General features: G+C 38.8%; 2 protein-coding genes across 2 annotated transcripts; both read left to right on the top strand.

Moving 5' to 3' along the window:
• Positions 1–1339: 1339 nt before the first annotated feature.
• Positions 1340–10459, top strand: LOC102703018 (protein DEK-like). The gene is made up of 12 exons (XM_006650231.2): positions 1340–1465; positions 2240–3214; positions 3303–3336; positions 5880–5956; positions 6671–6730; positions 6837–6947; positions 7064–7141; positions 7278–7328; positions 7565–7946; positions 8513–8622; positions 9840–9870; positions 9973–10459. The coding sequence occupies exons 2-12, from the start codon at positions 2264–2266 to the stop codon at positions 10137–10139; spliced, it is 2052 nt and encodes a 683-aa protein (XP_006650294.1). The 5' UTR covers positions 1340–1465; positions 2240–2263; the 3' UTR covers positions 10140–10459.
• Positions 10460–21142: 10683 nt separating this feature from the next.
• LOC102703566 (factor of DNA methylation 4-like) lies at positions 21143–26980 on the top strand. Its single transcript, XM_015835665.2, has 9 exons — positions 21143–21266; positions 21421–21477; positions 21548–21682; positions 22676–23576; positions 23769–23950; positions 24043–24132; positions 24200–24487; positions 24598–24804; positions 26376–26980. Exons 4-9 carry the CDS (start codon positions 22700–22702, stop codon positions 26604–26606), a joined length of 1875 nt encoding a protein of 624 aa, XP_015691151.1. The 5' UTR covers positions 21143–21266; positions 21421–21477; positions 21548–21682; positions 22676–22699; the 3' UTR covers positions 26607–26980.
• Positions 26981–27273: the final 293 nt, after the last annotated feature.

Raw genomic sequence — 27273 nt, 5'->3', positions numbered from 1 at the left:
TATGTAAAGCTATATATATACATAAAAATATATTTAATAATAAATAAAATAATATAAAAATAATTAATAATTATGTAAATTTTTTGAATAAGACGAATAATCAAACGTGTATAAAAAAGTTAACGGCGTCAAATATTTAGGAAAATATTTAGGACGGAGGGAGTGTGTGATAGTATAAGAGATATAAAATGTGAGAAAAGTGGTTGTGAATGAGGCTGAAGGAAGGGAATGATCGAAAGGCATAGCTGATGGTTTAGGATGTTAAGGGCCTATTTGTTTTGGAGCAAATACAAAGGATTAGATTTTTTTCTAAGGAAAAACAAAGAAATTTTTTTCTTTCCTACATATTATAGAAAGAAGATATAGAAAGATTTCCATTCAGTCGGATATGTTGAAAAAATTTCTTGGATTAACATGAACATACATTTGTATTGCTACACCTTTTTCTATTTCTACGTGTTAAAATCCTTCCGAATAGACCCTAAGATGGGGTGAAGGGAGCTGTAGGGCTAGCAGGACAAAGACAGAGCACACGGGTTAAATTGTTATTCATATTATGGTTTTGGTTGTGCTATGGATTACAATTCAAATCAATCTTAGAACTAGGGGTATTTTTGACTCAACACCCACACCCCAAATTATGGTTTTGGTTCTGCTGGTTTTGGCACATGCCTCGCTTGAATTTCGTTAAAAGTCACTAATCATTGGCTTCAATCCAAACAATTGAAAGTAGTGGCATCGAAATTGCCCAAATAATTTAGTAAGGGAACAAATTGGTAGAAATCCAAAATGCCCCGTAACCATAATACTTTCTCTGTTTTTTTATTTAAAGCCATCGCCTTTTGGATTTTACATTTAACAATTCATCTTATACAACATTTTTTTATAAAAATATATAAAATTATAAGTCATGCTTAAATATCTGTAATAACAAAATAAATTACAAAACAATTAATGAGTACGTAATTTTTTAATAGAAAAATAATTAAACATATATCGAAAAATTATCCCTCTCATAGGAGAGGAGAGAATTTAATTTGCGGACAAACTCAAACCGATCAGAATCCGGCAGCTCTTTCCTTCCCCGTGGGCCCAAAGGCCCACAGCGCGAGAAGGGCAAAGGCCCACCTGCGTCATAGGACTCGCGTCGCGTGAACTAACCCAACCCTAGGTCCGACTCCGACCCGACCGACTAGCTCGCGGCTCGACTCCACCAAACCGCTCCTCGCTCCCGCGACCGCGACGGTACAAAATGGAGTAAGAAAAAAAAAAAGAAACCCTACTATACTACTAGTTGTACTTGTACCACAGAAAATAAAATAAAATAAAAATAAATATCCCGAAATAGTTCCCCGTCTCTCTCGCAGTCACCGCAGGAGCGAGGAGAGGAGAGGCGGAGCGGGAGGAAGACGAGGAGGCGACGCGACTAGCTGCTGCTGCCGCTGCTGCTCCGCCCGCTCCCAAGGTGAGGAAGCCAAGCCCAATCTCTCTCTCTCTCGCGCGCGCGCGCGCTCCTGCTTGCGCTGCTTGGTTTGCGCTCCGCCCGTTGGCCGCGCGGGGAGCAGCACGAGCTCTCTGGGGGATTGCTAGGGTTTGGGCATGTGAGGGTTTTGGTGGAGGGGCTGTTGCGCCTTTTGCTTTGCTCGTGGCTCCAAGAGGGGGTGGGGTGGGGTGGGGTGGTGGTTCTTGAGTTGTGGGAGGCGTCAAAGGTGCTGGGATTTTTGTTTTGGGTGCCCTAGCCGCTCAATTGCCGCTACGACTGCGTTCGATTTGGGGTTTCTGCCTCTCCGCTGAAGGTGGAGCATCTGCTCGGTTGGTGTTGGTATGCTTGGTCGAGATCGAGGGAAGGAGGTGGAATTTCGTCGTTAGGTCTGCAAGCGCAGCGTTTACTGTGCTGTGTGAGCGTGTCATTATAGTGGCTGTGTGAAAGCTCCTGGAGCAAAAATGGCCTAGGGACCATAATTTGGTCTCGTCGTCTGCTGTCCTTGTTTTCCGTGGCTACTTTCTACCATTTCTCCATAGCAAAACCACGAGGCCACATTTTTAAGAACTAGTACCTGTTCATTTACTGCCTTGTTCTGGATGATGGTAGTACAGGTTTTTAAGTCTTTGTGTATAATGGCTATGTAGTAGTTCTTGGGTGCAATGAGATGCTGTGTGCCCTTCACCTGCCGATTATGTTCTTTTAGCTTCTAAAAACTAAGTATGTGCCTTTACTTGGGTAATTGTTTATTTGCAGTTCGTGAAATAAGGGTCTCTCGGGATGCCGGAGGAAGACCCAGCACCACCAATGGAGGAGACTGCTGTAGCGAATGGAGGAGCAGCCACTGACGTTGCCACTCCTGATAAGGACAATGGCAATAAGGAAAAAGCTGGCAAGGGCAATGATGTAGTAGTAGTGAATAAGAATGCTGAAGAAGAAGAACAAAATAAAGGCTCAGCAAATGGTACCAAGGGCCCATTGGATGGAGATGTTGAGATGGCGGAGGCTGAGACTGCACAGGAAGACGATGTGGGTTCTGCGAAGCAGTTGGACACTGAGGATGTCAAGATGGATGGTGAACAGGTTGCAGATGCAAATGAAGGAAATAATACCAAGGATGCAGAAGTTGAAGATGTCAAAATGGCTGAGGTAGGAAATGTGGATTCCAAGGATACAGTAGAGAAGGAAGATAAAGATGAGAACACCGATACGGACAAAAATGAATTGGAAGATGCAAAAGAAGGTGGTACTGAGAAGCAGGAGGAATTGAAGGAGCAAGATAAAAGTGATTCAGCTGAGCATGAGGAAAAGAAAGCAGAGGAAGCGGGTGGTGCTGAGAAGCAAGGGGAAGAGGAAGCAGAGGAAAAGGGCTCTGCTGATGATGACAAAGAGGAAGGAGACAAGAATACCAATGATGAAAATCTGAAAAAAGATGGTGGAAAGGATGAGGAAAACAAAGATGAAGCAGAAGAAGAGGAGGTCAGTGAAACAGAGAAGAAGGTAGAAGAGAGTAAGGAGGAAACACCAAAGAACAAGAAGGCAAGGAGTGCAAGGGATAGAAGCCAGGGAAAGGATAAAAAACTGGATGGGTCCAAATCCAGGGAAGCGAAGAGCTTACTGAACACTGCCAGCCCTTATGGTACGGATCGCCCTCAGCGTGAGAGGAAAACAGTGGAGAGGTTGGTTGAAGTGATTGAGAAGGAGCCAAACAGGAACTTCGTGGTTGAGAAGGTTTGTTGTTTGCATTCATTTTGTAACACACTAACACTTCATTTTACTCTGGCAATTCAATAAACATTGTCAAATGTTTTCATTTCAGGGTCGTGGTACTCCGTTGAAAGATATACCAAGTGGTATGACTGTTTCTTATTATTTGGTTTACCCTTTCAAATTCCCTTTTTCATTTGTTCATCATCTGGATTGGTAATTTGCTATGAAGAACAATTCTAAACCTTTAAGACCTGTTTTAGGAACCCAGAATCCCTTTCCCACTAAAAGGCTGTCCCTTCCACAGGGTGGACCCATGAGGTCTCCCAAAACTTGCTTAACTCTAACTTCAAATGAAATTTCTCCATCACCTTAGTCTCGATCTATCAGTTAAACTAATAAGTCCTTATTTCCTGTATGATGAGATAGCATGTTTGTATTTGGCAAAATTTCTTGTTTTTTTTTTTAAAAAAATTATCGATGCAATATTGCTGCATATCACATATTTAGAGCTCAACTGAGCACTTACTCAGGTCTCCCAGTTCTGATAGCTGCTAGTTCAAAGAACTATTTATTCCACATTTTAAGGAACTCAGTGGATGTTTGTTCTTTTTCCAGGGATAAGTTCTGTGAACAAAGTAGGTGTTGGCATCTATGTTTTCAACTTTAGATTAGGATGGTAAATATTTTTTAGCTTTTCTGTACTGAGTGCGATTAGTTATCTAAAGTAGTAGTTCTTAAGGCAATATAATCCTGAGAATGCACCAAGCTATTAATGAAACTCAACTATAAGTGAACTAAATTGGATTTTAATGTTCTATAAAAAGGTTGAAAAGTCTGCATATACATAATGGGCCTCAGTTTTGTACTTCTTGGGCCACATAAGTGGTCGGTTATGCCATATAAGCGATACAAGGTGGGCAACTAGAGTATGGCATACCTGTTTTTGAAGCTTGTTAGATGCACAACCAGGTTTCCCCTTACCATTTTTCCCGCGAAAACCGCAGTACCGTGCTCCCGCAGATCCTGCAAGGTAACCGCAAAAACCGCAACGAATTTAAAAACAAAAAATTTGAATTCAAAACCGCGCGGTAAACGCGGTTACCATGCGGTTTTGCACGGTTACCGCGCGGTAACCGTGGTAAGTACGTGATGAAATAGCGCATGAGAACGGCGGAAACCGTGGTTTCCCGCGCGGTTTTTGCAGCTGAAACCGCGGTTACCGCGAGGAAAACATGGGTGTGATGTCAAATGCAAAAAAACATTAAAAAAATCTTGAAAAATACATGAAAAATAGAAAAATATTTTGTGACTATATTTGTGAGTTGTGACATAGGAAAAATAGGAAAATATAACATGTTTTAGGGAAAACAAGAAAATTTTCATATGACCTTTTCTAAATTCTTGATTGCAATACAAACATACACCGTCATATGACTCATATCACCCTTCACCAAATAATTCACACCAATAACGAGTAACAACTTCATTTTGATTGTTGTGTCACAACTATACCTACTACCAATTGTTACTAACGTGCACGTATAATTTTTCTCCATACATATTTTTCATATATCCATCGTTGTATATTTGTATTTCAACATTATGTACCCTAGTTTCTAGTGTAAATTAATAATGACTTAACAACAAAATATTCTTAACCATCTTCCTATGAAATATTATTTGCAATAGGCTATTTTTTAATTTTGTTTCCTGAAATTCTCGTTTATGATTTTTAATTACGCCGGAAATACATTTTTTTCATAAATTTCTTTGACAAAACTACACTATATATCAACATATACAACATATATTTTTTTTATTAAATTTCCTCATTTTTTTAAAATTTTCCTCAAATTTAAACTCGGTTACTGCGGCTTACCGAAACCGTGCCTCCGTGGAGGGCGCGGTTACCGCAGTTACCGCCGCGATAACCGCGGTTTTGGTAACCCTGTGCACAACTATGGTTTCTGAGTGCCATCCACCAGTAAGAGGAGGCCAAAAGGCTCTGGTGATTCTTTTTTTTTTACATTACAACTTTTGATGAGGCCATGAGGGGTATATTCATTTCGGCAATGTTAAAACTCTTATCTGATCTCTTTGTCAGAATTTGAGTGAAAACAAATATTTGGATCATTGATGGACTATAATCTTAACTTATGGTACAAGTGAGATTTGATTTATATTTTGATGAACTGTAACCTAATTTACTGCATTAGTGATATTTAATTTGCATTTAACAAAGATGACATGTCTGGTGCAGCATAATCTTTTGAGTAGATGAAAATGATATTTGACAAGAAACGTTGTTTTCTTATTTCCCTTGATGTTTGTGCAGTCATCTTCATTTTATGAGTGCAAATTTATCGTCATCTTTGTCGATGAGTATTAATGAACTTTTCGGCAGCACTATGGATTAGTTCTGTAATGACGTTACTTTCTTTTCTCCCTGACTTTTGTTGCATTATCATCTAACTGCTCAAGAATGGTCTACTTTGATCACAATCTGGTTCACAAAACTGACTGCACTGCATTTAGTATTCATAGCATGCTGATATAAACAAAGAACTGTGCATATATCAATTTTTATGGTTTTGGTTCATGGTGCAGTCTCTAAACTTCTTTCTCTTTTTTTGTGCCATATTGAATGCTTTACTTTGACTTATTTGGTTTTGAAACTTATTTGTAGTGGCACACAGAATATCAAGGAAAAAGCCCGCTGATCTTAAGTTTCTTCACAGTGTTCTTTTTGGGAGGAAAGGCAAGGTAAAATATGGCATGTGAAAATGTTTATTTTGGCATAACTGATGCAGTTATGTACTAGTAGCTTTTATCACTTATAAAATGTCCATTTCAGATGAACTAAAAAAATATGCAAGCAACTTCTGTATTCAACTTCATTAGAAACATCCGATCCTCCAAATAGGTTTCAATATAATAACTTGTCAGCACTGAAGAATGACATTTAAAATGGCAAGGTGTATATGCCATACTGGTACATCGCTATGTTTTGACTCCAGTGCATATGCTGTTTTGCGTCAAAGAAGTGAACCCATAAGCCATAAAATAATGCAACCCTAACTTTTAGCATGCTGTTTCAACTTTCAAGTTACAAATGATGATAAAAAGAAAAGTGGAAATTTCTCAGTGTGTAAAGCCTTGCAGCCAATGTGATGGCTTATCAAAATACCATAGAAGCAGCATAGGCAGGATACTATTCAAAGATAAATTCACTTTACGTTTGTGATGGACATCTTAAGATAAATTCACTTTATGTTTGTGATGGACATCATAAGTTTCTAAACTTTTAGGTGACCATAAGATAACCAGTTGTTGGAGCAAAAATATTGTGTATGATACTATGATTTACATTTCCTTTGTTTATAATAATTTTGAATCTGACCACTGTAGTTCTCTTTCTCTAGCTCTTGTATCTTTAGTACACTTACATTGACAAGTACTGTTTGTGTAATGTATCAGACTGTTGATTTTAAAGGTCATATACTCCAGTTCTCTGGTTTTGTTTGGCATGAGAGTGATGTAAGCTTCTTCGATACCTCCAAACTTTTAATGAATTTAAGTCAATTATGTTTAGCTGATAGTAATGGTTTAATACTTAAAGAGCCCTATTATTATCTATTTGTAGGAAAAGCAGAGGGCAAAGGCTAAGGAGAAGCTTGACAAATGTGTGAAAGACATGTTGTTGGATCTCTGTTGGATCCTTGCTATTCCGGTTCCAAAAGCAAACATCAGAAAGGTTATTTAATGTTTTGTTCCCAATTGCTTTTTTTTTTTGGTTAGAACAGAGATGCAATGCAAGACCTTAATTATTAGTGCCTTGCTAGTTGCTAATATAGTTCATAACTCATGTAGGAAGATATTGTGGGAAAGCTGTTGGATTTCATTGCTGAACCTCATGCTATTTCTGATTCTGGGCATTCAGATGATCAGGCAAGAACAGGATGTGATAACTTTATGTTATATCCCTATCTTTACATTGTCTGCCCCTTACCATTTGCTGTTAGTTTGTGTATGATTGGGAATTTACCATATTTCTCTCTCTGCGCTGTTTTCTCCTGCTCTCTAGGGGTCAAATTCTCGGAAACGCAAGAGAGGTACACCGAAGAGTTCTAACAAGGTATGGTGCCAAGTTTGTCAGATCCAACCTGCTGACAGCATTTTCTTAAATTGGATTTTTTAAAATGACTTATTAATATATGCAATCTTTAAAAGCATGGTCTTTTGGCTGATTATATGCTTGTACTCATAATTGAAGTTTTGCTAGTATCTTCCAAGATGTACTGTGATGGTCTATTATGTTGGCACATTAATGTTGTGGTTTTTCTTATGACCTTGTTTGCATTGTTGTTGCAGAAATTTGATGATGACATAACTCCAAGTAAAAAGCGGAGTAAAGCTCTGGAATACGATACTGATGAAGATGAGGATGATGCAGATCCCATGAAGTCAGATAGTGAGGAAGATGACTATGATTCTGAGAAAGAGAAGGCAAAGAAGAAGTCCTCAGATGCAAAAGATATTGCTAATAAAAAGAAGGCTGCAACTGGGAGCAGCCATAAGACAGGTCCTCCGAGAACAATAAGCAAGAGTCCAAGCAAAACATCATCTTCAAAAGTTTCCAAGGAAAAGGAAAGCCCTGAGAACAGTGCAAAGGTCTTCTCTAGGAAGAAGAAATCTGTCACACCAAAGCGTCCTTCAAGCTCTGAAAAGGAGATAAAAGACAAGAAGTCATCAGGTAATTTGTCCTTAAACTGTAATTTCTTCATATTAGTTTACATGCAACACTGTATAAGACTCTAAAGGTTCCTGTTTCTTTGATGTTTGGTGACTATCAGTTTATTTCTGTTGGCCTTATGGAGATTAGATTCTTCTCCTAGATGTAACATAGTAAAATTCCATTTTCTCTGTTGTTTTGTTTGGTACTCAGGTGTCTCAATTCTAACTGAATGGAACTTACATTTCAGTTTATTTTTTGGGTTTATGTTATAATTTGCAGTTTATTTGCCAGTACTAAATTAGCTGATTGGTTTACATAGTTAGTTCTCACAGTATATTTTCTGATTTGGAATTTACATTACTATGTTTAGGATCTTGATAAATTTATCTCTAGTTCTCTACTAAAGCATACTTGATGGACAAGTGCAATGATGCAGTACTTGTTTGCCATGCCATTACTTGTTCTTCATGCGGATATCATATTTTTCCTATCTCATAGTCACAAATGCCTTCACTTTAATTTTTTTAAAGGGACATATGTGGTGTTAACTTGGGAGAGTAATCATGGCATTCTGATTCCTGTAGGTAAAAAGGTGACAAAGGGTAAAGGAGAATCGGCAGAAGCAGGTTTACCCAGTAAGGACGAGCTGAGGAAAACCATAACTGAAATCCTTAAAAAAGTTGATTTCAATACGGTGAGTTACACATTGTTTTATATAGGACTGAGAATATAACTCACTTAATATCACCATTGACTGCTTGCTATCAATTTATTTGAATTTTGACCTTTAACAACACTTAAAAGTATCTTGAGTGGCTTGCTTAAAAAAACATATTTCTAGTCAGAATCGTCCTTGTTGATCTATAAAGGAATCGTGTGCAAGAGTCTTAGTGAGAATTTTTAAGTATTGTGTGCAAGAGTCTTAGTGAGAATTTTTAAGTTCATTAAGGGACACAAACTATTTAGGCAGAAAAACGAAATAGTCTTATACTGTTGGCTTTGCTTGATGGATAACCAGCACTATTCTAAACTGATCTATTCCTTTCTTTGGAGATGCCAAAGATAGCTTCCTGCTATCAAAGATGGTTTTACTTTTACAGTGATGATTCTGGATAGTCCAGCTGGTAAGGATTATGAGTTCATGACCGCCTGTCCTGGATGCACTTATGTTTGTGACTATTTTGGATAGATCCACCACTTCAAAATGGAGATCCCATATAGTACCGAATTACAGATGTCCAACCCATTGGCTAAAACATAAGTACGAGTGAGCCTGGGAAACTATGTTAGGGCACTTGCCTTTGGCTGTCTGACTGGTAGATCTTCCTCTTTACTGTCAAGACTGATGCTTATTGAAGAAGATAGGAAGACTTGAAACCTTTGCTTATTTTTACCTTTCCAAAGTGTAGACATCCTTTTGAAATAGGACTAGGACCAAGGATAGTAATTATGGAAGGTCCGTCTAGTCAAAGTACAGTACATGCATACAAACCATATATTGAGATAAGCAATCGCATGAACTGCTGCTACTGAGATGTGCTTCTCAGCACTACCCAAATCCTTATGAGCTGTTGATGCTTCACAAAGCCTCTTCACTGCCCACATCGTATGGTTTCATGCCATAGCATTCTGGAACACAGTAAATACATTTGCATTCAAGATTTACTAAAATATGAAAAGCCTACCAATGACTGATAGTGTGTGATAGCTAATATCAAGTGTCCTTCTCTTGACACAATATGACAGGCATTTCTACAGTTACTCCGTTGTAGCTTGCAGTTTATAGCTTATATCCTCCCCTCCATTCTCCTTTTGTTTTGACTGCTCTGGTGTGTAGTTGCTCCAATGCTCCTTATCTTGTTATTTAGTTTTCACAGAAACGCTAACATGTTTGGCAATCTGATTTTGCAGGCTACTTTCAGTGACATTCTTAAAAAGCTTGGTAAGCCTTTTAAACATGCTTGTCTTCTATTCTTCTTGGTGAAGTCATGGATTTTGCCACAACTGTAGTTTTAATAGTACATTAACAAACTTCATCTTATAGAGGATCGCTACAAGATTGATCTGACTCCACGAAAGTCAGCTATCAAAATTATGATCCAAGAGGAGCTGACCAGGCTGTCGAAAGAAGACGACGATGAGGATGAGGATGGAAATGAAGATGCCGACAAGGAAAAAACACAACATCAAGGCAAGGAGGTGGTGGCCTGAGCATTGTTGAAACCTCGTAGGTGTAGCAGACCCGCTGTTAATTATTATTTTGTACCTGCATGTATGACCCTTCTGCCTGCCTGCGTCATGGCAGGCAGACCCATGTTAATTATTGTTAATCCGTGTCCACAAATCGCCAAAACCTTATCCCTGCTTGGTATGTTAAAAAAAAAGGTTCGTTAGGCAGCCCGACACCTGTAGCTGACTTGGGAGGCAATTTCTAGGTGATGTCCAAAAACTCTGCAGTGGGATGTGGCAGAGCTTGTAATGAATCATGTTCGTCATAGGTTTGAATAACATGTGGACGTATTAGGCTGTAACTGTCTCCTTGTGTTTGCTGCAATCTAATGTTAACTGTCTGTATCGCCTGCCGTTTGTGCCTCACGAAATGTACCTTTGATTTTCCTTTGTGCAGCTTGCTGTTACAGCCTGTGCTGTCCAAATGTAGTCATTATCATGGTCATTTCAACCTATGTGAATTAGCAGTGTGATCATTTACTAAGGCTAAAGAAATAACTGCACTTCATAATATATTATTCCTGTTTTATTATATAAGACTTTCTAACCTTGTCTAGATTACTATAGATGCTAATAAATCTAGACTTGGGAATTCCATGTTTGGATGGGCCGAAATCTTGTCCATCTGCATCTATGGGCTGGTGTTTAGTTCAACGACCTGACCTAGCATACAGCTAATTACATTTTGCATTCGGAGCACACAAAACATATGCATCCGATTTTTAAATTTTAGGCTCATCAAAAACAAGGTGCGCCTTTTGAGTCGCTATATGTACAATATACACGACTAAAATATTTTCAGCCTTGTTTTAGACTGGTTTATGTAGCAACGTACATGCAGTTGCTGCTTTTGTTGCTCTTTTACAGTCACCTAGGACTAGGAGGTTTGTGATCTTTTTTTTTTATGAGGACTCATTCAGTTACAATTTTATGAAGCTTGGTCAACTTATTGAGATTACTGTGTTTTCATTTGAACTCTGAGTACTAACTATTTTGATTCGTCAATTTTACGATCATTGAGAAAGTACCAATATGTAATATGTTTTCTAGTGTATCACTTGGATACTTTGAGGTACTAGTACTTGAAAGTTAAAAATTTGGTACACTGATATACTTTCTCAAACATTAGTAATTTTTTATATTCTGATAAACTATAGGAATTGCCTATTTTACGCGACTGGTCAGTTATCGTGGGGGAGTCAAACGAGGATGATAGGGCATATGCTCACATAAATTAATCCAAGGAGGTTGAAGTAGCAGCTAGTGAACTTGATAGTTTTAATCCCAGCTGTTAATTATCTTGTACTTAGCTAATGGTTACATAGTTGCAGGCAGTCCTCTTTTATAATTGCCTGTTTTGGAATTTGGATTTGCTGCAAGTTTGCTGATGAACCTTCTTTCATATTGTTGGATCAGAACATCAATAGTTTTAGAAATATTGTATGGTTTAATCATATATACTGTTTGCAGTTTTTTCACGAGTTATTTCCTTTTCTGTTAATCTTTTGTATAATTGTGTAGAAAGTGCAGGCCCGTATGCAGATATGCTGACCTCATTTCCTGTGATGTCTAGCTGACTGCACTGCTATTGAGGTACTTCTATAAACTCTCTAAAATGCAAATTTGGAACTTGTGAGGATTGACTGCAGTGTCATGATACTCTTGTGAAAATGAGCTTATTATTCTTCACTGAATATTGCATACAAAAAGATGACATCACCACACCACAAGCAATCTCTAGCAGTAGAGTTGCTGGGTTAATGCTAAAATAATTACAATAAAAGGGAAAAAAAAAGCAAAACAAAAAAAAAATCTCATCTCAACCAGTAGTCATCAAGATCTAGGTGATGACAACAAGAGCCTAGAGGAGAATTACATCAAACTCCTCTGAAATGGTGCTGTACTGTTTCCTTTTGGCTGCTACTGCAATCCAGCCTCCTCTTCCCATTTATTTCTTCTGCTCTTGATGAATTCATCGAATTTCTTGTTCAGCTCATCGATCCCCAACTTCTCCAGCTCCTGAGCAGCTGCACCACAGGTTGGTTCCTCGATGACAACCTTCTCCTGGATGACGCTGTTCACCTCTCCTCCATCAAGCATGAACACTTCCGGTTGCGACGGCATTGCCATTGCCTCACGAGCCATCTGTTCCCCTGGTAGCATTTCATCATCAGGTGCTCTCACATTATTAAGATGATCTTGTTTGTCTAGGACACCAGTTTGTTCACGAGCTGTGAATTCAGCTGTGGATGGGGACGACAAGCTGAAGAAGCAGCGGTAGTAATCGGCCGCGAGGAAGAGGAAGATGGCGTTGGAGAGGACGAACAGCGCCTTCTTGCTCATGACAAAGCTGCCAACCGCATGGAGCTGGGCAGACATGGTGTGCTGCACGGAGGAAGGCGAAACCAAGGAGACGACGGCAATGGCAGCAAGTATGAACGCGACCTGCGAAACACCACCGCTCCTGACCCTTACACTGCAGCCTGGGTTGCAATGCTTCAGGTCATGGAATTCTATCTGCATCGTGTGATGACGATCCATATATCCTCTGTTGTGTTCTTGCAGGCTGCAAACCAGCTGTGAGAAGAAACAGATGGGAAGAAGAGAAGGGTTTGGTTTGGTCTGAAGTCTGATACATGCAGAGACAGGTTAGCTATGAGCTATTTATACTCGCTTGAAAGCTTGAAACCTTGCAACTCTGCAAGCAATCATAGATGGCTGGTTTCTAGGGCACAAACAAAGAGCAGTTTCAGATGCGTGTAGTTGTACTTTCCTTGCTATAATTTAAGCAGCGTTGCCACCTAATGATAAAGTAAAGCTTATCATGTCTTTCAACAGGGAAGTGTCATGGAACCTGCTCATGCCTTGGCCTGAAATTAAACATTGCAGACAATGCAGGAAAACAGATGGAACACTTTGCACGCAAATCTTTCAGCATAGACAGCGACTCTATTTTTTAAGATAATGGAAAAAGTGTATGACGCCTCCGGCCTGTGCTGACAGCGACTCTGTTATACCTAATTACTCTGTAATGTCAAGTTAACGTCGTCATGAAGATCATGCTACGTAGTATATTCTTTCTTCTTAGCAATCGGCAGTACTTTCAGAGTTTCAGTGACACTGACAAAATTCTTGTTCACATAATCATGTCTGAACAATTCCCTCAGGGAAAAAAGGAAGCTTGAAGCCATCTGAGCAACACAAGGACCATGAAACTTCAGAGAACATTCAGATCAACAACCAGCAGCAGAACAAAGCAAACAGGCTGCAACAAAACAAACGACTGCCCGATTAAAATCCGAGTGCCAGACAGGCTACGACGGACAACAGACAAAAACCACATGTGATGTCTGCTAAATGATGCAGAGAAGTGTCAGTTTGATGGAAGCTGCATCAGGATGGATCTGCAAGGATAATCTAGATGCAAACCATTATCTTAATAGCTGTGAGCACTGAGTCTGTCACCCAACTGCTCGCTAACTTGGCACCAGACTTTTTGGAGAGGTTCAGGTTTTGCCTGATCCTTTGCATTGCAGTGGGGTCTGTGACACGTGGACGAATCACGTCGGCCGTGCCCGCGAACCGAGACAGACATTGGTGCGTCGAAGAAGTGAGCTTTCAAGATTCTCTGTACGATCATCATTGTGGATGCAGGGTTTTGTGAAGACACTGAGACGGAGCAAACTGGACAGCCGATGATCCGTGTGTTGCGATCTTGTCCCGGTGTAGGCCTGATAAAGTCACATTAGCCTGCTTGGAATCATGATCTTTGTTGAATACTTTTTGCATCTCGATCTGTGACTTAAAAAAGAAAAACCGAGTGTGCGTGTGTGTGTGTGAGAGAGAGAGAAGTTTGTCTGCCGCGACAAATACTGTTGTGTTATGTTGACATCTGTCAAATCTGAAATTCTGGAGAGTGGAGAGTCCACTGCTATAACGAGTTTTGTTCCTTTCAGAAGTACATACAATGGAGGTGCAGAATCTCTTGCGATGCTAGCATTTCGTACAGTAATTTAGACTAGTTTTGAACTTCTAAGGAGATCTAATACCCCCATAACGTTGAAGTGGTTGATTATAAAATGATAATTTTGGTCGAGGAGGGAAGTGAGTACTGAGTAGGTCTTTGGATCGGAAGAGAATTCGCTAGGACTGAAGTCCTATGCTCCTCCGAAGGATGTTGTCTCCCGTACGACACGTGTCCTGTCATAATCTCAAAGCAAACCTGCCTCCGTCCTCTCAGATTGTATTTACTTGATGCCATTAGGAACAAAGTAAATAGGGATTTGCTCTCGAAGACACTGTAAGTCGTGGCTGCGGAGGCTCGTATGGTGATTAGATAAATTGAGATTTAAGATATTTCCTTCATTTTACATTATACGATTTTCTGTCTTTGACATTATAAGATTTTCTGTTTTTGACAAGATTTACATGTGTGCTAATGAATTTAGACATATATATAAAAAACATATGTATTAATATTTCAATTAATCTAGTTAAACCTAAATAGTTTTATACTAATATGGAAGCCACGCTCTAAGAGTGAAACGGTACATGGAGAACCACCTTGAGTACTTGTACAAAATTTTCATCAAATTAGAAGATAAGGTCTTAATATCCATCTACAGTAAGCCAAAATAACCCGACAACAAAACTTGCAACGTTGATGAAAGTAGTGGAAACTCAAACCTTGTAAATAATGGCAAAATATTCGATCATCAGTCTTGATATGTCGATACATTTAAATCTTAATTGTCAAAATCTTAACACCGAGAAGCTGATGGTGCTGTAGTAGTTTCTTGACAAGCATAGCACACGTGTCCCTACAGGTAACAACGTCCTTCGTACAAGCACAAGCGGAGGACCTCAGTCCTACCAAATTTTTTTCCCTTTGGATCAAGATAATAAATAGATGAGGAAACCGTTAGTTTCCGTTCCACACGTTCTGAAGACGAGCAAACTCAGAGAATGGATACATACGAGAGAGCATAATTTTTAGATTACCTTTAACATAGAGATTTTTTTACAACATGCCTGTTGTTTGTTCTGCAGTATTAACAAGTGTATGTTTGGAATTTACCCAAAAATGCTACTTACTCCAATAAAAAATATTTATCTTTTAGATAAGATTTGTTCAAACTTCTAAAATTCTTACAAGTAATTTGTATCAAAAAATAATAAAACCTAATAAGTTTATATATATACTAGCAAAATGCTCATGCGTTGCAATGGGCTTAAACAAAATTGGAAAGTTATAAAGATGCTCGATTGACCTATGCTTGTTTAAAGATTATAACTAACATGTAATTTCTCTTTTTTTGATTTTGTATTTAAACTTGAATTTTTTAACATGGAAAACAGACAGGAAACTGGACGGAAATAACACTATTATTTTATTTTATGAAGAATTCAACTATTTAGTGCCAAATTCTAAAGTAGATAAAATACATCATAAAAAGCAGAAACACAAGAGAAGACGACGACTTACCTGTCACGAACCGAAGTTAAGAAAGACAAGACCGGCATCACAGTTTCCTCAAGATATTGTAGCTAAGTTGTAATACATGTGTGTTCAAATATGGTTTTTTCGACAACAATTAATAGGAGGTGTAAAAAAACTCAACTTTTCATTCCTCGAATCGATGATCGGAGACCGTGCACGCGTTGGGTTCATCGAGTAGTGCAAAATAGACTTTAAGTTTGTATTAATCATGGTCTGGATGAATTGATAGTGATCGAATAAATTTGGATAGTTGGATATATATATTAATATCATCTATTTAAGCAATAAAAAAATCGACGATCGGAGACCGTGGACGCGTAGGGTTCGTCGAGTAGTACAAAATAGAGTTTAAGCTTATATTAATCAGAGCCTGGATGAATTGATAGTGATTAAATAAATTTGGAACGTCGAATTTTCATTACTGTCATCTATTTAAGCAACAAAAAAGAGAAATAGAGATCGATTGGATCGATCTACCAGCCTCCTCAGCCAGTGGGCCACGCATGCAGTGGCATCGCTCGTCCTCGTTTCCGTCCACGACGCCCAGAGAAAATGACCCGATCGGCCCACGCACGTCTGGTTGGTCCAAGTAGACGACGTACCAATATCGTAGGCAAACAAGGCCGGGAGAAAGCGCTCAGCCCACGTGCGGCGGCCCACGCGCGACTGATCGGCCCAGGTGGATGACGGACGAAAAACTCTGGCAGAATCGTTACCGCTTTTTATAATAGTATAGATATATATATATATATAAAGCATTTAAGAAATTTGGAATTTAACCAAATCTTATCCAAAATAAAAATATTTTGACCATTCAGAATATTTTAGTGATCTCATGATCCAACATTGAAATTTGTGGACACCCCGAGTATTATATCATCCAGTGCCCAACGTGATCACTACATACTATTAGAGGACTGGGATCCACCAGCATAAATAACCACTCGTTCTCAATGTGTCCATGACCCCGGTTGACACCTTCTGCTAATAACTGAAATACCGAGTAGTGAGAACAAGAGATAACCATAAGATAGCTTGCCAATCCATCATGTCATATGCACGTCAAACCGCATGAAGGAAGCGACTAGAAACGATACATACTCCAGTGGACTCAGACCAAAGTGCTATCCCCTATTATCTCAAGTGATCAAAACCTGTTACTCATGCTTAGCTAGTTACCAGGAATGCGACTAGCCTCGCACTTCCATCGCAAGTAGTTGGATCATTATCAAAAGTGCAAAAATCTTGAACGAACCTATATTTGCCCAATGGATACAATCGACTCATGGTAAGACGACATATGGGTTCGACATACTCTTATCTTCAACGAGCAGTCCCGCTTTCAATGAATACGGTGCAACAAGGTACATACGACATAACAAGTCCAAAGTCCCGACATACAACACAAAAGTAGCAGTGGAAATCTCAAATAATAAACACATAAGCATAAAGTAAAATTGGTGGTGCCATAACCACTACTAGGGCAAACCGACCGATCAAGAGCCTGAAAGTGCATCTAGCCCCTAAACGAAGTTTTGGATGATTAATGACAATGCTAGCCAAGCATGTGCGCACTAATGAGTTGTGATTGCAGAGAAGATAAGAGATCATTTTGATTGAAGGATTACTTGATCAAACTTAGAGCATGTGTGACCCGAAGCGACGGGCTCTACGAAGACGAAGGCGCTCGAAGGCGTATTTTATTATTTTCCTTTTGAGTCGTAGGAACTCCGTACTACTAAGAGGGGTCACTGGAATCTCTGTATGCATCCTGGAGGTAAGCCTAACCCGAGTGGAGTAAGTTTAGGTCTAGTTGTAGCCTATGTTGTTTTTCCTGAAGCAGGGACAGGACGGTCCGGTCCTTGGTCCGGCCCTTGGTCCGGTGACAGGACGGTCCGGTCCTTGGTCCTTCCCCTGCTCAAGTCGAGTGTGTGGACGGTCCGGCCCCAAGCCGGACAGTCCGGTGGCAGGACGGTCTTAGAGAGAGTGTTAAGGTTAATGAGTGATAGAGTGTTCATTCTCGGGCGTTGATGGATGCATGTGGAGTCAAGGTGGCCTATTACTCTTGGAGATTGATCTCTTAGACGGTTAGGCGTCGCCCGCGAGCCTCCGATTCATGTGGATCGCCCGGGAGCAAGTTGTGAAGGTTGGTGCCTAACCTCCCCAAGGGAATAGGTAAGATTGATAGTGGATTGTTGTGCTTTCTCATAGAAGGCTGCAGGGTAGAGCGAATTGCAATCTAGGGCTGGGCAAGCCGCCTTAATCTTGATCTTCGTGGTCGATCAAAGGGGTTGCTAGTCCCTAGGTGTGAATTCGGAGACCCGTGTTGGCCTTGTGGGAGAAAGCCAAGAGAGGGAAAGGATCGAGAGAGATCCTGCTCGCAGGAGCGCCTCAACGGAGAGTAGGATCGAAAGATCTGAACTTCGGGATAAATCTCTCGTGTCTTTGTTCTTATGATTTCGTGTTCTGTTTGTTCATGCGATCTTTCTGCTGTTTTATTCCACACACAATCACATCACGTTCCCAGAAACATCACCGAAAAGGTAGACTGTCAAGTCTGCATTTTTCATTGACCGAACGGTCCGATGTTCTAACCAGGACGGTCCGGCCAGAGCTCTCGGCCCAACCTGAGAGTGCCGACTAGACGGTCCGGCCATAGGCCCGGACGGTCCAGCCCCTGTACTGACCGCTGCGATTTGAAAGAATTTTTAGGACACCTATTCACCCCCCTCTAGGATGTCTCTCTGGGACTTCAGAGCCAAACTGCAAGAACTAGTCATTGCTCTCTCCACCCTTGGGAGCACAGTGACCACACAAGACACACAACTCAGCACTGGGATCCTCTCCTGGAATAACATGCAATGGATTAAGTACAATATTGTACTCGCAATCCTGACCCAAATTCATAAAAATACAAGAGGAGGGAGAGGCATGTTTCTACCTTAAAGTGGGTCTCTAGGTTCGAATTTTGCATAAAGCTAGTTTTAGTGGGCAAATAACAAGTTAAACATAATTGTGTTAATGATAAAATTTGGATTTTAGCCATTAGAAGCTAAAGCACAAAAATAAACCGAATCAGACCGGTGAGACAATTGGACTAAAGGTTGAATTGGATTAAGATTGAATCCAGGTGATAAGCGAATCGGACGAGGGAAGGAGTCCGATTGGGATACAAACTAGATGGAAACGATACGGGAAAGAGATATAGTCCATACGGACACGTATATGTGTAAATAGTAGTTTCTATTTTCGACATTTATTTATTAGGAAAGAAAAGAGTTTGTTTGTTAAGGTTAGTTAACATATACGAGTCTATATCTATTTGTGATCGGTTATAGATCAATACGAACCCGTAGTTTGTAATAGGGACATCAATTATAGATCAATATAATTGTTTCGGCGCATCGTCACCTATTTCGATAGAGCGAGCTCTCGGCATAAGGTTAATCAACTTTGCAATATAAGTTCGTGCTTGTCAACTTGTCAGATCGATTAGATAAGACTTCTCGGTTCAATCTGATATTCTATCTAATCTATTAGATGGTTTATCTGAGGTTTGTGATTACTTCAATCTATATTCTAGCTTGAAGTGATGGCTTGTCCTTAATCAAGGTTTATGCTTGAGTTTACTTGCGTTTATCAATATGAATTAAGTAAATGTGGTTTCGTGACTTTCGTCTCGGTTTAGTCTGATCAATTGCGTTTTTTGAATTCACGTTTATATATTAGATTAAATGCCTGTATATTCTTTTTACTGGAGTTTTAGCCAATATTATCATATTGTTTCATCAATTAATCTGTCAAGGTTTACAAATCATAGTTTCATCTATAGTCATATTGGCTCGGATTGCATATTGGCCCGGTTAAGTCCGATGATTGTTAATTTGATCCGATCTGTTTGATTTGTCAGATTTGGTAAATTTGTTGATGAAACACGTTGGTTTACAGATAAACCGTTTACGTTTACTAGATAATCATCAGCATTTATTAATATTCTGTTGAATTCATGCCTAGATATACTTGTTAAAGTTGCCAAAACAATGAGACACTGTATATATCCACCGTTCTATTGTCACCACTCACCAGTATATATCCCTTGCTTGACATCCACAACAATTAAATTATTCAATTCCACGTACCTTCCATACATACACGTATTACTCTATCTATCCAAAAAGATCAATTTTGGGGGGATGAATTTAGACAAGTAGCTTTTCAGGTTCATTCTCCATTCCCCCCCCCCCTCCCCAATTTCTGATCGACGGAGAGACTATGCTCATGTGTTATTCACGAACTAATTCAAGTAAGTTATGATCAAAATTAGTACGCACCTTAATACATTTTGCAATACAATACTTTCAGTATTTTGTAGCATTGCACTGTCAAAAAGAAAAGGGAAGAAAATAAATTAGAAAGTAGCTAGTAGCCAATGATGCATATATTTATATCAAGACGATGTGGTGCATGATCTCATGAAGCACTGGCAGCGCAGAGATCGAGCATATGCATATCTGAATATAAGCGATCAAAAGCGAGATTAAGCAGAGATACGGGCGATGATCTTGAGCAGGCAGACAGAGTTATTACTGTTTACTCTACTATCTATCACTCTCCTCCTACCAACTTATTAATTACTGACCGTTTATCTATCACTCTCCTCCTACCAACTTATTAATTACTGACCGTTGACTTTTTTACAAAGGTTTAACCATGCGTTTTATTCAAATTCATTTGTAAAATATGTAAAGTATATATATATATATAAATATATTTAACAATAAATAAAATGATATAAAAATAATTAATAATTATATATTTTTAATAAGACGAATAGTTAAACATGTATAAAAAAGTCAACGACATTAACATTTAGTAACAGAGGGAGTAGCTACATAGTACAGCTATATGGGCTGGGTGGCTATACATTGCTAGCACAAATCTTACAAATTAAATGTTGCACGATAGTCACTCACCGCACACAAATGGTGCTTCAGTACAGGACTAATATAAAAAATTGTATATGTTTGTTCCATAACCATAAGTCATGAATTTTATGTATTGGTACAATTTTTTATTTCAAGAATCCATTGAAGCGATCACAGTGCTTCATTAATCAGGATGCATTTTTAAGTATTATCGAAGCTTTTTATTATTCAAATTCATGTTTACTTAAAAAGTAGAAACTTTTGTTGGCGCCAACCCAATCTCCACAATTGGAAAATCAGAATAGTTTAGATTTATTTAAGCTAAGCAATATTAAAGGATTATTAAGTACTAAGATTTACATGAAGTTTTATTTAAGTCCGTTACAACGCACAGATATTTTTTTAGTACTAATATAAAACCAATATTTTTCTAACCTTTTCCTTTTTAAATTTTCCCTTCAAAGGAAAAACACGGCGGGCCCCACGCCGTGGGGGCCCCACCTCGCGTTTCCATTCTTGGCGCCCGACCTCGTCGTCCACATCCGAAGCCTTCAGCTTCACCCACAACCCCACCCACCCACGCAAGAAGAGGAGAGATACCGAGAGAGTGGGAGGGGATCATCCATCGATCGGAGGGAGGCGGAGCAGCGATCCCATCCCGGAGAGACGAGCAGCTCTCTCGAGGTCTGCGTTAATTTGTTGCGGTTTTCTCTTCTTGTTTTTTTTTTTTTGGCTCGGCCAAGATTGCTGGGAGTTGGGGTTTTGGTGAGGAGAAAAACCCTAATCTGATGCCGCTTTTTCTTTCTTCTTTTTTATGTTTTCTCCTTTTGATCTTTAGGCATTTCTCGAGGTCGTCAGTTCGTCTACTTGGCCGATCTCTGCAATAATCCTTGTGGTAAGTTAGAGCAGAACCAGTTCGGGTTCTTCTTCTTGTTTTGATTTTTACTTCTTGCGTACGTTGCCAGCTGATATCCCAGTGAAGAGTGAACAGAACGGAGCAGAACAAATTCGGTCAAGAAATTGATATCCTTCATGAACAATCTGGCTGCTCAATGTCATTAATTTCACCTGCCTGAGAAATCTGCTATCTTCTTAATAAAGTAAGCACATAAATGAGCTACTCAGCTCACCTATTATTTTTTGGGAGGAGCTACCGTAGCATTGATTGGTGGAAATAATCGAAATCAATAACTATATTTCCGTTCTCCACTATGGAGCTAGCTACATTATTTTCTTACCAATTTTTGCGTTGGTGGGGAGCTGCATTGCCATGCCTGCTTGCTCTGCTCGGTCGCCCAAGCTTGTTTGGGAGGTTTTTTTGGTGAGGGGGGAAAAAAAAATCTGGTCTGGTGTAGCTTTTCTACCTTTTCCCCTTCAATCTTTAGGCATTCAGATTGTCGCCGTCGTCTTCTGCTGCTCTTGCTTGGCTGATCACTTCGATCTCTGGGAGTGATAACCTTTGTTGGGTAAGTTAATTCTCACCTCTAGAGCAGAACGTTTCATGTGGGCTTTTGGGGATGGGAAATCCCCTTCTTTTTTCCGTTTACTTGCTTATCTTGTCAACTGATATCATTGGTCTGTGGGGTAATTTTGGTTGAGTGCTGATCATCGGAGAAATATATAGTATTTTTTCCTTTCCTAACGAACATATCAAATGGATAAACCGTTGTTTTACCTTATCGTTTTTACTGGCCTAAGATAGATTGTTCTTGTAAATAGGTAAAGATATAACAAAAATCAGCTGACCTGTCATTTTTTTGGAGTTATCCTAGCATTGATAGGAGGAAATGTTTGAAATGAATAGCAAGGTTTCCATTCAATAGTATGGAACTGATTACATATTTTTATTACTATAGTTTGCCCCTTTAGCCAAGTTGGTAACACTGACTTCCTTCCTCTTTGAGAAATTTTATGGTCTTAAGTTCTTTGAGAAAGTATCCAGAGGTACCAAATTTTTGGTGTAAAATTTTAGTATCTCTAGGTACCTAGTGACTTGAGGTAGCAATTTTTTACACTGAAAAATGTAGTACCTCTAAGTACGATCTCATCTCAAGGATGGTAAAAAAACCTTTCATGCGTGTGTTCATCCTCAGGGCTTTTGTCTCCCTCTACCTCCAATGGACCATAGCTCTGCAGATGAATCTGATGTTAGTGATTCAGACATCGGCGTGTACGAGAAAAAAACTTACAATCAGTTGAAAGCCGGAAAATTGAAAGTGAAGCATGGCGAGAGCACATTTCGTTGCCCTTTCTGCCTGGGGAAGAAGAAGCAGGATTACAACTCGAAGGATCTTCTGCAGCATGCCTCAGGAGTAGGGGCTGCTTCGAAGCGCAAAGCTAAAGTTAAGGCCACACACCTTGCTCTTGCTCGCTATTTGAAGGTTGATGTAGCCAGCCTATTGGAATCGCCTCTGCAACTTGCTACTGTTGAGAATAAGCCTACTGAGAATGACGAGAAGTATGTATGGCCATGGATGGGTATTCTGGTTAATCTGCCAGCTGAGTTGAAAGGGAGAGGGTTTGTTGGGGAAAGTGAGGAGAGACTAAGAGCACGGTTCTCACGATTCAGACCACTCCAAGTCACACTCCTTTGGGATACAAAGGACCAAGTAGATTATGCTATTATGAAGTTTGCTAAAAACTGGATTGGACTGAAGGATGCATTAGCTTTTGAAAAGCATTTCAATGTGGAGAACTGGAACAAAACAAACTGCAGAAGAGATGATCTTTATGGATGGGTTGCCAGAACTGATGACTATAACTCTCTTGGGCCAACTGGAAAGTACTTGAGGAAAAATGGAGAACTAAAAGCCGTCCGTGATTTGGAGCATGAGGGTGAACAAAAGAAAGGCAAGCGCATAGATTACTATGCTCACCAAATCGAAGAGAAGAACAAACACTTGGAAAAGTTGAAGTTTATGAACAACCAAAATGCCATGAAACTTGATAGGATGATGGAAGACAAAGATCAGTTGGTTGAAGAGCACAACCAAAGTTTGTACATTATCTGGCTCTTGTTTATGTTTCTACAGCATATTATATACTAAAAACTGTCGTATTTGCTTTATCGACATGTAAATGTGCCAAAATCTGCACAAGTCATTGTATCTGTTTGCAGCATAATGTTAGCCTATACTTAGTACTTACTGAGTTTCTTGGTCTCTCATTGCTCTTTTTTGTGATCAGATATAATAAAATTGCAGCAGGATTCTCGCAAAAGTTCATGGAGAATAATTAATGAAAACCTGAGACTGTCTAAAGAACTGCAGATCAAGAAAGATGAAATTGACCGGAGATGTAAGGAACTTGATTATTTGGCTACAAAAACTAATATTGACAGAGTAAAACTCATGGCAGAGAAAGAGAAGGTATTTCTATATTTTTGAGGAAGAGAAACTGTTTATGTTTTTGTCATTGTTGCTTGATCTTGATGTTTATTTATGCTGTCCAAAACTCACAGAATGTAAAGGACAATGACCTTCTTAATTTAGCAAACCTAAAGCAGAAGAAGGCAGATGACATGCTTTTGCGGCTTGTTGAGAAACATAAGGTATATCTTTCCCACATTTTCTATCTTTTCCTGGAGGAAATGCGTTCTCACAAAATGAAAACTGCAGAAAGAGACAGAAGATGCTTTGAGGAAGCAAGTTGAGTTGGAAAAGGAGTTAGACTCTAGACAAAAACTTGAGCTGGAAATAGAACAGCTGAGAGGAAGATTAGAGGTAATGAAGCAGATGGGATATGAGGAAGATGTAACATTGAAGAGTGAACTTGATGAGTTGCGTGAAAAGTTGGAAAACAAAGATGATGACATGGAGTCTATGGAGTCTCTTAACCAGACTCTGATTATTAAGGAACGAAGGACCAATGATGAGCTGAAAGAAGCCAAGAAAGAACTGATAATTGTATGTACATGTTCTATTACTATTTACTTTGCTATGAAAATTGTTGTGAACTTGTGATAGCTCGTGTTATGCTCAACCTTTTTTCGGGGAACCATTCACTTGCCGTGTAGGGATTACAACAAATGGCAGGAGTTCGATCCATTATAGGTGTGAAAAGAATGGGTGAGCTAGATCAGAAAGCTTTTCATAATGTATGCAAAAAGAAAATGCCACAAGATGAGTTGGAATTGGCATTTCTTATTTCACAATGGGAACATGAGCTAAGAAAACCAGAATGGCATCCTTTCAAGGTTATCGAGACTGATGGGAAGACAAAGGTATGTATACTTGTTTCCTATCTGCTTCATAACTATATGATATATAGCCATGAATTTTTGTAAGTATTCTAAGAATTATTACTCATAATTTGCTGACAACAACGAGCAGTCAATTGCTGACTTAACCCCTCACCCCACCCCCACCCCCTCCGTTCCAGTAGTGTGGACAATTCTGTAGTATTTGATAGACTAGCTCTGTAAATTCTTTTCTTAGTTGGATGTTGCTTTTCTACTCCACATGAAAAAAATAAATATGTTAGTTTGCTACTGAAAATTGAGTAGCTGAATTCTGCCTTCAATAAACGGGGAGGGCAGCACACCTTTTTTTAAAACTTAAAATACACTGCTTGTGTTCCAAAATATAACTACTTTTAGAATAGTGTTAAGTCAAACATTTTGAATTTTAACTATTAATAACAAAAAAAAAAATCAAAAGATCAATCAAGTAAGAATGATTTTACTAGATTTATTATTAAACAAACTATCATAATATGCAACTATTTTCTTTAAAATAACTTATTTTATAAATTTTATTGGTTAAAGTAGTATCTCAAAGAACATGTCAGGATGCAAAGGCAGTTATATTTTGGAGCGGAGGGAGTATGTTTTTTGTGTATGGTGGCATTTTCAGAAAATCATTCAAATAGGAACTTTAAGGAATACAAGAGAAGACTAAAATAATCGGGGTCATCTTTTCGCTTTCATAGCGTATTTGGAAATGAAAAATAATTTGTGAATAAAACTTTTACATACATATTCCTAGCGATCTAAAAGCAAAGGCTGAAAAATAAACTACGATGAAAAATATCAAAATCAGTTTCAAATTTAAGGTTGAAAAATTCAAATTTTAGCTTATAAACATAAGCAAAAGCAAAAAGATGGGGTGAATGGCTCAAAATCCAAATAATTGTTCTCTTGGAGTTAACTACTACTATCTCCGTCCCAAAATGCATGTATTTTTAGGTTGTTTAGCAGTGATTGATGGTGAGACAAATATTATAGTGCCCTTTAACTTTAATAAATGAGGAATATAATGGAGTGGGATGGTTGGTGTGGATAAAATGGGAAAATTTTGAATGGGAGGTGATTGATGAGATAAGTAGTATCGTGAATAGTGCCAAAAATATTTATATTTTGGTATAAGATTTAAATTCTAGAAACGCTTACATTTTGGAATGAGAGGGTACTATTTTAGCTTGAGCTACTTCACTCTGGAATCTGGATCTGTGTTTGCAGGGAATGAAGTTCCAATTTTAGCAATATTATTTATAGTTCGTCAATTGTCATCGTGGATGCATGAAGTTGAGTTATAATAAAATACTCTGCATACATAACTCATGTACCTTGGTCATTCATGCTTCTGTATTATTTTGTAATAACCTCTCTGAATGTTTTACATGTCTGAACTTTAAATAGTTTTTGCCCTTTGTATAATTATTTATATTTTTGCAAAAACAAGGTGGCACAGACCTGATCTATTAGTCCAATATCGAATATTGACAAAGTAAAGCTGAAAATTATGCATGGTTCCACAGATAATCTGTGCTGAAACTTGTTATCCAATACTTCAGGAAATAATCAAGGAAGATGATGAGAAGCTGCAGGCTTTGAGGGTGCAATATGGGGATGAGGCTTATAATATTGTCGTTAAGGCTCTTCTTGAATTGAATGAATATAATCCTAGCGGCAGGTATCCCGAACCTGAGCTGTGGAACTTCAGGGAGAATCGTAAAGCCCCTATTCCAGAGGTAGCAAAGTACTTGGTGAAGCAGTGGAAGATAAACAAGAAGAGAAACACATAGTCATGAGTGGGATCTGGACCCTTGTTGCATCATGACCTTAGATTTCCCCTGACTGTAGTTGAAATAAGTTATCAGTGAAGTAAGTATTCATTTATCCGTCTCTAGCAGCGGCAACATATTAGTGCACATTTGGAGTTCAGACTATATTGAATATTGCCGGCGTATTGTTAATCTTGTCGAGACTACCATTTGTATCTGCAATATACAAATATGCTAATGATTTAGATGCACTTACTGATGTTATGGAGGTTCATTTCCACTGTAGTGTTGGCTACTTTCTATATTGTGTGAGGAAAGATCTTAAGGGCCTGTTTGTTAGATGGACTCATTGATTCTATGATTATCGTTCTCCGTAAATCTGATTTCGGACTGAATTAGAATCAAATCTCGGATTATAATATGGAGCTTCTAGATAAATTGTCTATAGCATAGCAAGAGATTTGATTTTTTAATATATCTCTTCGTGTAGCTTAATGTAACTTCAATAATTATTATGAGGGGTCACTATTATGCGCAAATTTGTGTTCAATTACCGTAAGCTGGCCATTTTGACTAAAATATGACAATTATCTGAGGCATTAAAAAAACCAAACGGCATATATTCTTAGCGATCTTAAAGCTAATACTGTTAAAATAAACTTAAGGGTAAAATCCTAAAATCAACTCT

This window comes from Oryza brachyantha, chromosome 3 (genome assembly GCF_000231095.2).
Source record: "Oryza brachyantha chromosome 3, ObraRS2, whole genome shotgun sequence".
Lineage (NCBI taxonomy): Eukaryota > Viridiplantae > Streptophyta > Magnoliopsida > Poales > Poaceae > Oryza > Oryza brachyantha.
This window is presented reverse-complemented; position numbering and strand designations above follow the sequence as displayed.